The 12,996-nt window shown below is 56.3% G+C and overlaps 1 protein-coding gene across 2 annotated transcripts in view; it reads left to right on the forward strand.

Moving 5' to 3' along the window:
• The window catches only part of FAM222A (family with sequence similarity 222 member A), a 54,794-nt gene that overhangs the window by 15,955 nt on the left and 25,843 nt on the right, over positions 1 to 12,996 (forward strand). The window contains exon 1 of one of the 2 annotated variants that reach the window (XM_044775708.2): positions 8,573 to 8,656. The exons of the other annotated variant lie outside the window; for it this stretch is intronic. Coding sequence (XP_044631643.1) covers positions 8,613 to 8,656 — 44 coding nt within the window. The 5' untranslated portion in view covers positions 8,573 to 8,612. Of the gene's footprint in view, positions 1 to 8,572; positions 8,657 to 12,996 lie in introns of those variants that run through there. 2 annotated transcript variants of the gene reach the window in all.

The following is a 12,996-nucleotide window of genomic DNA, read 5'->3' on the forward strand; positions in this document are numbered from 1 at the left end:
TCCAACATTCGTTGCTATTAGTTTTAGATATTTTTGTCACTCTAACGGGTGTAAGGTGATATCTTAGTGTAGTTTTGATTTGCATTTCCCTGATGATCAGCGATGATGAGCATCTTTTCATGTGCCTATTGGCCATCAGTATATCTTCTTTGGAGAAATGTCTGTTCATGTCTCCAGCCCATTTTTTGATTGGGTTGTTTGATGTTTTGTGGTTGAGTTGCGAGAGTTCTTTATATATTAAGGATATTAAGCCTTTGTCAGATATATGACTTGCAAATATTTTTTCCCAGTTAGTGGGTTGTTTTTTTGTTTCAATCCTGCTTTCATTTGCCTTGAAGAAGCTCTTTAATCTGATGAGGTCCCATTTGTTTATTCTTTCTATTGTTTCCCTTCTCTGAGAAGGCATGGTGTCCGAAAAGATCCTTTTAATGCTGATGTCAAAGAGTGTACTGCCTACGTTTTCTTCCAGAAGACTTATGGTTTCAGGTCTCACCTTTAGGTCTTTAATCCATTGAGTGTATTTTGGTGAATGGTGAAAAAGAATGGTCAATTTTCATTCTTTTACATGTGTTAGCCCCATTTTTTAGATGGAGAAACTGAGGCCTCAAGGGACTCAGTGACTTACTCAGGAGAGTCCTGCTGGTATGTGGCAGGGCCTGGATTCAAACACAGCTGTCCTGTGTTTGTGCTTTAGCTGCTGGGGGCTTCCTGGGTATCGCCGATCAGGGGCCGAAGGAGGCAGTGCCTCTCGGGTCTGGAGAGTGAGGACCAGTAGAGTGCCGTCCTGGGGGGGCGCGGGGCGGCGGTGGTAGAGAGCTAACTTCACTGGCCTCAGGATGGCCCTTTGGCATCAGCCTCTTGTCCTATATTCACGCAGACCGCTCAGGGCCAGGGTGGCACCTGGGGGAGGTGGCCAGTGGAACCTCGGGTGCCCGTTTGGAATCCTAGCCCTCCCTTGGCATGGCCCTGCCTCGGGCTTGAGAGTCCAGCAGACCGGGCTCACGTCCAGACCCCACTAGCTGGTCCTGGACAAACCTTTGTCCTTCCTGAGCCTCTGCTCCCCTCCGGAGCACCGAAGCCATGGATATGCCCGCCCCTCTTAGGATGAGCCCGAGGCTGAGACGTGGCATCCAGCACGTGGTCGCTACTACATGAAGCAGCCCTTGCCCAGACCTCCTCAGGGGCCCTCTCCCTCCTCCAGAAGCTTCTCAGCCCTTGAGCTTCCACGACACAGCTGGGGGTGGGCTGGCCTTGCCTCCCAGACCATGCCCCACTGGCATTTGCCTACTTGTTGCCAGCCCTGCGCCTCTGCCCGCTCACCCACCGTGCTGACGAATACTCCCTCGGTTCTCTCGGGGCCCAGTTGTTGCAGATGTATGGAGGGGTTTGCTGGGTGGAGGTGATAAACTGTGCAGTGAAATGACCCCGAGGCAGATGACCAAAGAGGAGAGGAGAGCGGTGAGCCCTGGGCCATGCAAGGAGCAGCCAACCAGAGAAAAAAGCCCCAGGGCATCCCTCTGTTGGTTTAGCGAGGATCTATGAAGCATCTGCTCTGTGCCTGACCTTGGAGTAGAAAGAGACTGGAGATGGGTCTGCGAGGCCCCAGGCTCGGGCCGCTGCACTGCTGTGCACCCCTGGGCAAGCCACGCACTCTCTGGACCCAGCCTCCTTACACAGGGCTGTTGAGAGGGTTACAGTAAGATGACATCCAGTACTAGGTGGGTGAGAGCCTGGGAGTCGCACACTCAGAGGTTCAGGCCGCTGCGCACCCCCCCCCCCCCCCCCCCCCCCCCCGCCCTGGGAGTAGGGGAGGAGCCGGTTCCAGTGGCTGTCATGGAGCTATGAGTGGCAGGGGGCATGGCTCCCTCCTGCTCACCCTTCTGAGGCTCAGAGAGCAGAAGCGAGGGGCTGGTGGGTGCAAGAAGTAGGGAGAAGGTTCTTTTCCCTCCTCATTACAAAAACAATATTCATCTTTTAGTATTTGGAACTGACAAGTCTGATGAAGAAAAATTCAGTCATCATCCAACTGCCCAGACCTAAGCACTTGGTCCCGTGATGAGGACGCTCTTCCCAGGAGTCGGGTGTCTGATTTCACTTTGCATGAATGACCGTCCTTGTCAAGCAGTGCTCCTGTGCGTGAGCTGTGCATGGACATGGCCAAGCCCGGGGCCTGGCCCCCAGGAAGGGCCCGCTGCATGCTGAGCCTGTCCCGGGCCCGCGCCGCTCGGCACGTTCCGGCCTCGGCTGCTGGGAGCCACCTGCCCACCCGCCCGCCCAGCAGCCCATTGTCTGGCATGTGGGGGCTCGGAGCAGCCGTTGTTCTGCACACATCTGATCCCGTCTTTTTCACATCAGATCATTTGTAACCGTCACCAGGCAATCGGGCCGTCGCTGATTCAATCTCGGCTTTGTGCTGTCACAGCCGTTTTTCTGCGCCGGGCTGATTTTGAAAGGAGGCCCATCTTCTGGGCCTGCTTTTCAGAAGTGGGGGTGGGGGGGGTTTTGTGTGTGTGTGTGTGCATGTCCCCCACACACGTGCATACACACACACACACATTGGCCTCTGCCTCTTGTCACTGAGAGTAGAGTTTGGAATGAGGTAGGTGGACAAGGGGCCTGGGCTGCCAGCCCCGTCCTCATCCTCTACCACCTGCCCACCCTAAGCACCTACTCTGTGCCCCAGTGTGCCATCACAGCAGTCTGTTCTAAGTAGAGGAGACAGATGCTAAACCATTTGTCAATAAGATAATTTCAGAGTGGTAACGACAGCGAAGGAACTACAACAGTGATGGGACAGTGGCTGGGCAGAGGATTGCTGACTTAGGGTGATCAAAGAGGGCCTCTTGGAGGGGGTGATGTTTGATTTGAGGCATGAATAAGGAAATGGAGCTGGCATGGAGAATGCCACCCAATCTGAACTGAGATATCCTGTAAGTGTAAAATCACCCCAGATTTCAAAGACTTAGTATAAAAAAAAACCAACATAAAATATCTCATTAGTAATTTTTGAATATTTATTACATATTGAAATGATACTATTTTGGATGTATTGGATTAAATAAAATATATTATTAAATGTAGTCTCCCATGTGGGTACCAGAAAACTTATAATTATGTTATATTTCTACTGGAGAGCATTGGTGTAGAGATTAGGTAGAGACAAAACTGTAAGTGCAAAGGCCCTGAGGTGAGACCAAGGTTGGCCTGTTAGAGGATCAGGGTGAGCAAGGGGAGGGGGACAGTGTGGGGAAGGGGTTGACATAGGGCCTCAGAGGATGTTGTTAGAAATGCCATGGAAGCCCGTGGAGGGGTTTGAGTGGGGAAGGAAGTGAGTTCCACATGGAAAAGCTCAGCCTGGCCCAGTGAGGTGGAGAATGGGGTGCAGGGCCCTTATGGAGGCCAGGAGGTGACAGGGCATGTGGTAGGAGCAGGGTGTGTTGTAGCAGAGTTTCTGCCAGGACCTGCTGCAGGGTTGGCGGGCCAGATCTGGCTCCCCAGAGGGCTCCCTGCCTCCCTTGGCTCCTTCTCCTTTGCCTCTCCCCGCCCATCTCCACCTTCCCGGCCACCACCGCCACCGCCTCCTCCCTGAGCAGCCGCTCCCTGTCACGTCAGTGAACTTACAGTGCGCCCAGCTCCTCGTCTCCACGTGGTCAGCGGTTGAAATCCCTTTTGAAAAGTTATTTTAAAAAAACCCCGGAAGTGATGCATGTTCATTGTAGAAAAATTAGAAAGAGAGAAAAGCACCAAGAAGAAAAATCAAGCTCCCCAGAGACAGACACGGTCACACAGCCGGACTGTGGCAGAGCTGGGGTTTGAACCCAGGTGGTCTGGCCCCAGTACGCCAGCTCTAAAGTCATAGTGCCCTGTGGCCAGATGACACGCGGAGGTGGGGGGAGCTCCTCCACCAGAAGAGGGCTCAGAGCCTCTGCAGCCCCAGCCCAGCTCACAGCAAAGGGCAACCGGGAGGCCTGGCCCACGCACGAGTTGGGTTTAGCTCTCCAGGGTTAATAGATATATATATGTTAGTGCTCTTGTTGGCCCTCAGTGTCCAGACCTGTTTCCCTCCCCCTGCCTAGAAGCCTCCGCTCATTTCTGCGCCAGCCTGACCCCCAGAAGCACCTGTTAGCCTTGGCTTCAGGCTGCAAGTCAAGACCAGCCTTTACCAGCCACTTTATCCCCCCCTGTCTTTCCCTGCACCCTCCCCGCCCAGCTTCTGCCTCCTAAGCTCTCCTGGCTGTTCCTGCCTGGGGCTCAGTCTTCTTCCCTTCCTCCTCTCCCCCTGGGATCCAATCCTCAAGCTCACTGGCCCAGGTCCCCCTCTTCTGCTGGGCTCCCCTCCACCAGCCGGCCTGTGGCCCTGGACAGCCCCTTCCCCCTCAGCCTCGGTTTTCTCATGGGTGCACTGACCATAGTAATCGTCTCTTTCTCCTGAGCGTGGGGTGGGTTAAATGAGGTGATGTCTGTAAAGTGCTAAGCCCAAAGGGAACACTAAAAATAAAAACTAGCTCCTATTATTGCTCTGATTATTAGATTTTCTCCTGCTCTGCTGCTGAGTTAACCCTGAAATGTGGGTGCAGGAACTGGGGAGAGGGGGCGGGGAGTGGAGGCGAGAGGATGGCTGGGAGCACCCAGCCCCTCCTAGCTCCACACTGGGTCTTACGTTTGACGCAGTGTTCCCTCCTCCAGACCGGCTATCCCAGAGTCCTCTGATAACGCCCACTGTCCTTTTGCTCTTTGCTCCGGCAGGAAGGTTCTCTGACCTCCTCCAAAAATACTAGGTTGAGGCCTTTCTACTGAGCCCTCCCAGCCCCCATTACAGCATCATCGCACTGATGTCTTCGGTATTGATTCCTGGCTTCACCCCCCCCCCCCACCATTGCTGGAAGGTGTTGATGACACTTGTCATTAAACAGCCAAGGCTGGAACTAGGAGAGGGAAGCTTTCGAATGACTGGTACAGTCGGGCCCCGCCTCAAACTTCCCACCTTGGGATCTGGCTCTCAGGCAAGAGTGCTTCAGAAGGTGGGAGCAGGGTAAGGGGTCTGAGATTTGAGGGCTTTGCTCCCCCAACTAGGGCTTCCGGACACTCATTTGCATGAGAATGAGAACCCACCCCCCCCACCCCCCCGCCTAACTGTAACCCTCTCAACAGCCCTGTGCAAGGAGGCTGGGTCCAGAGAGTGCGTGGCTTGCCCAGGGGTGCACAGCAGTGCAGCGGCCCGAGCCTGGGGCCTCGCAGACCCATCTCCAGTCTCTTTCTACTCCAAGGTCAGGCACAGGGCAGATGCTTCATAGATCCTCGCTAAACCAACAGAGGGATGCCCTGGGGCCTTTCTCTCCGGTTGGCTGCTCCTTGCATGGCCCAGGGCTCACCGCTCTCCTCTCCTCTTTGGTCATCTGCCTCGGGGTCATTTCACTGCACAGTTTATCACCTCCACCCAGCAAACCCCTCCATACATCTGCAACAACTGGGCCCCGAGAGAACCGAGGGAGTATTCGTCAGCACGGTGGGTGAGCGGGCAGAGGCGCAGGGCTGGCAACAAGTAGGCAAATGCCAGTGGGGCATGGTCTGGGAGGCAAGGCCAGCCCACCCCCAGCTGTGTCGTGGAAGCTCAAGGGCTGAGAAGCTTCTGGAGGAGGGAGAGGGCCCCTGAGGAGGTCTGGGCAAGGGCTGCTTCATGTAGTAGCGACCATGTGCTGGATGCCATGTCTCAGCCCCTAAGTACTGCCGCTGGCGGGTCTTGGCTCTGAGAGAGGGCCGGCCAGGTCTGTTGCCAGTGGTAACGATGCCCCCTCACCCCATCACTGAAGGGGGCTCTTTCCAGCCTTCATATGAGCCAGCCATCCACCCAGCACCTTTTCTTAGCCTCTCCCTTCCCCGAACCATCACTGGTCCACAGGAAGCGGATCTTCCCGCCTTGAGGTTGGGGGTCCCTCCCCTGTCCCCTATGTCCTGGTGACCCTGCCTGGCCTCGCACAGATGGGGTGCTCTCGATTACTCACCAAGAGGGTTCCTTTCCAGCAACTTGGAGCTGCTTCAAGTTCTCCACACTCACCAGTTTCTTTCCAGTTCTCTCCACACGCTTGCCTGTGCGGTCCTCTGCTGGGCGCCCCCTCCCCCTGCTGCCTTTGCTTGGCTATTTCCTACCCACCTGTTGATAATCATCGTAAACACTACTAATAACGCCTACCCCTTAGGAGTTACCACTATGGCCCTACTGCTTTATTTGTACTAATTTGTGGTAAGGAATTAAGCCCTTTTTCAGACGAGGAAACTGAGACTCAGAGAGATGGTGGGATTTGCCCAAGGCCACAGAGTTAAGGGACAAAGCTAAGGCATCTGGCTCCAAAGCCCAGGATATAATACTGTCACCCTCCTTAAAAGGCAGCAGGGCTGCCCTTTCGTCTTGATACCTCCAGGCTAGGCTACCACTTGTCACCCTGCCTTGTAATTGCCCTTCTGACACGCCCACCCCCCTCAGGGTCTGTCACTGCCTCAGCATCTAGCGCAGGACCTGTCACACAGTAGGTGCTTAATTTGTCCAGGGCGGTAACGTCAAGGTTGGTTCCCATGGCGACTGACGTCACTACGTTGGGGCTCGGCCCCGCCCCTTTCGCCAGGGCGCCTGTGCTGGGAGCTGGCCGTGGTGCTGAAGGGCCCCGGGACGGCCGCCCACCCCCGGTCGGCAGCCCTGTATCCCAGTTGGACGCTCCCTGAGTCCCGCCTTGCCCCGACTCCCTGGGCCAGCCTCTCGCCCATCCTTCCTTCAGGAGACAGCTTCCTGAGGGCCTACTATGCACAGGCACTGGTCATAGCATGGTGAACCATGGAAGGAGAGGTCACGGAGAGCCACATGGGGATCTCCATTCATCCAATTAGTCATCAAACATTTATGAAGCACCTTGTATGTCTCTGAGGAGCCCTTGAGGAACCTGGGCTTCGGTTGAAAGCCGAGTAGAATTTCAAGGGGGAGAGATGTGGGAAGGGCATACAAGCAGAAGGGAGTGCACTGGTAAAGGCCCTCCGTGTGGTGGTGAGAGGCACGTCCTGAGGGATGCCCGCCTCGGGACCCTGCCTCCTGCCAGCCATAATTCGTGATTGTCGGTTCACTTTTTGGTCTCCCCTGCAGCCCAGAACTACCAGAATCTGTCTCTGGTGCCCCACCCAGGGTTGGGCCCAGGGAAGGTGCTAGGAACAGCGTGCGAGGACTGAATGGAGGGGTGCCTCTCTGTCCTGGGAACAGAGGCAGTCAGGTATGCTCTGTGGCCAGATCTGCATTTCAGAGAGACCTCTGGCCTCCAAGTGGAGAGGGCTGCAGCGCTAATCCTGGCAGTAGATGAGGCCTCCTGTTGGAGGGGGCAGTGCCTCCCCCGCCCTTAAAAAAAGAAAGTGAAAATCCCCTTCTGGTGCTGAGGCCCAAATGCTGTGGGAAATAATCACTTTTCACAGGCCCCTTATCCACAACCAAGCCCTGTGCCAGTTTAATCAGCAGTGCCAGTGTGACTGGAAGATTCCCAGGCTTGAGAGATCAGGAGAGGGGTTAAAGAAAATTACCCTCGCCTCCTCCATGCTAATGTAATCTCTAACCAGATCTGCCTAGCCGCAGCTCAAATTGCTTTTTAGATTAACATTTAATTATTAACAGGGTCCCCTGGAAGGCCTCGGGCTCAGAACAGGGATGGGGGAGGGAGCAGCTGGAGGAGGATGGGGGTGGGCTTCTATTCTGGCTGCCTTGAAGAGAGCATGGGGGGTGGGTAGGGGAGAGTGGGGTCAGGAAGAGAGTGAGAAAGGAGACAGCAGGAAAGGAGAAAGGAGACACCAGGACAGGGGGGTGAACGGAGTAAGGGACAGGGATAAAGACAGGAGTGGCATAGAGAGAGATAGTGTATCCTTCTGCTGTGGGGGATGGCTGTGCACCCGGATTCCCCGTGGCACTCCTGGGCAAGGATCCTTCCACCCTTCTGTCCTGCACCCTTCTGTCCTGCACCCTTCTGTCCTGCCAAGGGCGGGCAAATCCTGCCCCTCGCTGTTTAGGGGGGACTGAGCTTTCTGAGGCTTCCTGGTAGCCCAGCTCAAGGTGGTGGGGACCAATACAGAGAAGTGGTCCACTCAGGGCCACACAGCTGGGATCTGACTCCAGCTCTCCCAGGTTCCCAGTCCAGTGCTCACTCCCCACCCCAGGCCCTGAGCCTCCCGCCACCACTTCAAATTCTTCCCTGCATTTGGGGGGCAGGCTCTATGGCCAGGACAGGGTAGAGGAGACCAAATCAAAACATCCCCTCATGTCCAAGCGGGAAGGCCCTCCTGCGATCGGTGGGCCACTCCCCATGGATTCACAGAGGGAAACTGAGACTCAGAGAGGGGCTGTGACTTTCTCAAGGTCACTCAGCCACTCAGAACCTGGTGCTTGGCCCTGCCTGGAAGGTGCCACCCTGAGGCCGCCAGGACCAGCCCTCCCCTCTGAACTCCTAGTCCCATTGGATGCCAGGAAGGGCCCGGCGTGACCTTCCCGTCCAAACCAGAGCCAGTCTTCGGCCTTGACTGGAGCCGCAGAGGCCAGAGCTGCCGCTCCAGGGGGGAGGGAAGGACAGGGGCTGGAAGTGGCACAGCTCATGGCCTTCACGGGGTCACAGCGTCGCCCTGCTGTGGAGCCCAGGTATGTCCTCACATTCTGCCCTGACAGGGGGCAGGCTGCTGACCTACAGGATACTCGCAGGAAAGTTCCGCCCACCTGCCGCTTCAGGGAGATATTGGAGCCTGGAGGGAGAAGCTGGGAAAGTCCCTTTTTAAGGGGCTGGATTTGGGAGTGGGCAGACGGTCTCAGATGCTCCCTTTGGGCAGGACGTTCTTACTGGTTTCCGGACTCCAGCACGTGGTCCGGGGCTGGCCCCCAAAGGATGCTCAGGCAGTGTTTGCTGCCTGCCTGCCTGAATGAAGGCCTGAGTGAGTGAATGAATGAATGGGGGGTGGATGACGGCCCTCTCAAAGCAGGTCCCTGGAAGAGCCAGGGCCCGGGCATTATTCATCTCAGGATTGTTCCGCCCGACGCAGGCTTCATGCGTTGTCCTCTGTGAATGTTTATGGGATGAATAAGTGGCCTCCTGGGAGCCCCTCCTCCTCCTTCCCCTCCTCTCCCCTCCCTCTCTGTGATCCCAGCCCCTCCCAGAATAGAATCAAAGTAGACTTGGGCACTGGAGAGAAGCAGGCCTTCACTTCTGCTCCTCCTGCCCAGCCGATGGGTAGCTGGGCTGATGGCCCCCGCCACGATGGAGCTAGGGGTGGGGGCCCTGGCTGGGGTTGACACTCTCGGGCTCTGCCACCTAAAAGCTGTGTGACCTTGTGCAGATTACTTCCCCTCTCTGTGGCCATTTCCCAACCTGTGAAATGGGGCTAAAAGCAGAACCTACCGCAGAGGCTGCTAGGAGGCTGCAGTGGGCATAATGGACAGGGCGCACGTGGGGTGTGGCACAGAGGGAGTGATCAGTAAATGCACATGCTATTATTAGCGCTGAGGTGTGCATTGCTATTTCTGAGCTCCCCCCTCCCACTGGCCTAGGGGGGGCTCCCCAATGCCCCCTACAGCCAGATAGGCAGGGAGAGATGACAAAAGGCAGGCAGGGCCAAAGGCCCCAATTCCCCATTCTTTTAATAAAAATAAAGACAGCCTTTAGACATCCTGCTCCCACGCATTGTTCTGCCAAGACGAGCAGCACAGACTCAATTCTTCCTCGGACTTGAAAAGTTCCTTCCCTTTTTTCCCCTCCCCTGTCACATTTCCTTTATCTAAATCCTCAGCTATGAAAGGGCATATCGACAGCTGGGGGCGGTATCTGTGAAGGGACCTTTCCTAGGGGTGCCTCCGAGATAACGCGTCTTATCAGCCCCCATGTCAGGGACGGTGCCAAAGCATTCTAATCATTGAGGCTTGCGACATTTCCCCCTCCGCCCCCCTTTTTTTTTTATTATTAAAGTCACAAAAGACCTTGGGCTTATAAACAGCCTGATTTGCAGATAGAGTTTCAGAATGAGCAGGGCTCTCAGGACGGTCCCTGGCCAGGGAAATAATGAGGGGCTGGCTTTCTACAGACGGGATGATGCCAAGCAGAGACGAGGCAGGGTGGGGTCATGGGAAGATCATGACTGTTTTAGGCACCTGCTTCAGTGCTGTCTCCAGCTTGCTGTGTGACCTTGGGCAGGACGCTTGGCTTCTCTGGGCCTCAGTCACTTCATCTAACAATAACCAATTCAGCCATTCATTCAACACCTATTTATTAAACGATTACTCTTTGCCAGGCACTGGGGAGAGAAAGACAAATAAGACATGGTCTTTGCCCCTGAGAAACTCACAGTCCACTGGAGAGAGACAGACATGAAAATTGGCAATTACAAGTCTGTGTGATGAGGGCTGTGACAGGGGATGCCCGGAGGAGGGGACAGCTGAGCCAGAGTGGGAGTTAAAATGGCTCAGGGCCCAGCACAGGTAAAGGTTTGGAGGTGTGAGGCAGCCAGGCTGGAGGGAGGGCCAGGGGAGATGAGAGGGGCAGGTCAAAGGGGCCGTGAGGGCCAGGCAAAGAGTGTTGGGCTCTGTTCTGAGGCCGGAGAGTTTTTAGGCCAAGGAGAGGGTCTCACTTGGTCGTGTTTGTGGATAACGGGATGACACAGAAACCGGAGGTGGTGGTCCATTCATACTCATGCTGGGCTGGCTCCTGCCCCGACCCCACCCCGGACCCCCACCTGTCCCAGCGGCAGGGCACAGGGTTCCTGGGAGGATAGGCAGTGAGTTGGGGGGATTAGGGGTGCAGAGAGAGAGATCCCTCGTCTCCAGTGAAGATAGTCTGTCAGGCTGCAGGACCCTGCCTGCTGGTCCTCCAGAAACGAGGGATGAAACCATCCAGCCAGCTTCACCGGAAAAGCTGAGTTGAGGCCTTCACAGGGACACTCTCTCCTCCAGGGAGTCCTCTGTGGCCTCTGGAGCTGGGGCAGGGGACCTCTCTTGGCTCCCAGAACTGCCTGCGTGTCCGCCGTCAAAGCACTCTGAAAACCAGAGCCTGGCTGGGCGGGCAGTAGACGGGGTCCAGGGAGGCCCCAGAATAGGCAGCCCACCCCTCACCCAATAACCTCTGCAGCTCCCAGCCTGCCCTCCTCAGCTGCAAAGCATGCTAGGATGTATGGGCCCTGGGGGTCATGGGGGCCTGGAGAGAGCCTGGGCTTCTGGGCCCCGGCACAGGTGAAAGACCACAGGTGGGGAGGACCTCCCAAGGCCTGAGTCCAGCCTGAACATGGAGCTGCTTTTACAAGGCCAGAGAGGGCCAGTAGTTCCTCTGGGGTCACGTGACGGGCACTGGGCCTAGGGAGGTTCCAGGCTTCCAGCCCAGGTCTCCTCGGTGAATGACTTCGCTGGCCTGCCTCCTTCCTGGCCCAGTGCTGTCCCGGCTTGTGGGCAGCAGTGTCGCCCAGTGGTGAGGGGCAGGCTCACCCCGCCCCTGCCTGCTGAGTGGCCCTGAGCAGGGTGCTGCTTCCATCTGGCTTGGGTTTCCCCATGTGGAGGGAGACGCTTGGGCCCTGCAGCTGGCTGGCCTTCCCCAGCTCACCCCTCTCCCCTCAACCCCTGCGTCAGAACCGTGGGAGGTGGACGCTGCCCTGGGCTGGCTGGGGGAGAGGCCCGGCTGCCAGGGTGGCTGCAGCCCTCTGACCTTGCAGGTGTGCACACAACTGTGCATGCCCGTGCACTGCCTTCGTGTGGCCGAGAGGGGTCCAGAGGGCATGGAAGGGTGTGTAACACGGTGTGGACAAAGTTGTGACTGCGGTGTGCCCACCTGCAGCAAGACGTACGGGGTGAGCGTGGACGCGCGTGTGTGGACCAGGTGTCCGAGCGGGGCAGAGCATGCCCGGGTGTGCGGGTGTGTCCTAAAGAGTGCCAGCAAGCCCTGCTCTGGCCGCCTGCTCGCGTCCCTGTCCCCGGGGAACAGCGCCTTGTTCCGCAGTCACGGGCTTCCATCTCTGCAATAAGACCCACTTCATTCCCTTTTTAAACTGTATAATTTCTGCCTGATTGTAATGGCATATTTTAAAATTACCAGAAATCAATGCCAGGAAGTGGATACTGCAGCTTTTATTGCATGGCTGGTTAAGGCTGGCGATTGGGGGGGGAGGGGTAGGCCCCCCCACCCCACCCAGCCCCTACTCTCTTATTCTTTTGAGACGGTAATAGGAGAAAATTGGTTTTGAAACTGAATAAAAGTCCCTTTCAGAGTAAATCATTTCTTTCAGGGTACCTTTGCTGAGAGTAAAATAGGGCATAATGAAAGGTGGTTACGCGATTGTCTCTCATTTACCGAGAGGCCAGGACAGACGGAGGCTGCAGCCGGCTCGGGAAAGACAAGATTGGAATAATTGCGCCGTAACAAGGAGCTTGTTGTGAAATTAGTATCTTAAGAAAGTAGTGAAAAAAGGCTTTTCCTCATGAATACTTCATTATTAGAGGGAAGCGGCAGAATTTAGGGCTCCAGACACCTGTTTAGTATTAAATAACTTCCCTTTCTTCCCCTTAAACACAGCCCCCTCCTCTGTCTGCTCCTTCTGTCTCTAAACCAGCAGGAGGATGGAGTTGGCCCCGCCTGGCTGCTCAGGCCCCGGACTGGGGGTGGGGTGGGATCAGGAGGGGGTGGGGATGGCGCGCCCGGGCTGGGTGGACATCGAGGGTGTCCAGAGTTGAACTCCCACCTGGGCCGCCCTCTCCTTACCGGGAAGAGGAAGGGAGGGGCCTGGCAGGGAATGGCTCCCTCTCCCCAGGGTCCTCCAGGGCTGGCCTGTGTCATCCGGCCCACAGGGGCTCTGCGTCCTGGGAAAGCGTGTTTTCTGAAGATGAAAATGCACATGGCCACATAAACCCTGGGCTCTGACTGAGTGAGCAAATAAGGACCTGTCAGGAGCCACACCTGAGCTGCCACTGTGGGAGAACTCTGCCCAGCCTGGGAGGGCAGGGCTGCCCTGGGG

The sequence above is a fragment of the Equus asinus genome, chromosome 8 (genome assembly GCF_041296235.1).
Source record: "Equus asinus isolate D_3611 breed Donkey chromosome 8, EquAss-T2T_v2, whole genome shotgun sequence".
Classification (NCBI taxonomy): domain Eukaryota; kingdom Metazoa; phylum Chordata; class Mammalia; order Perissodactyla; family Equidae; genus Equus; species Equus asinus.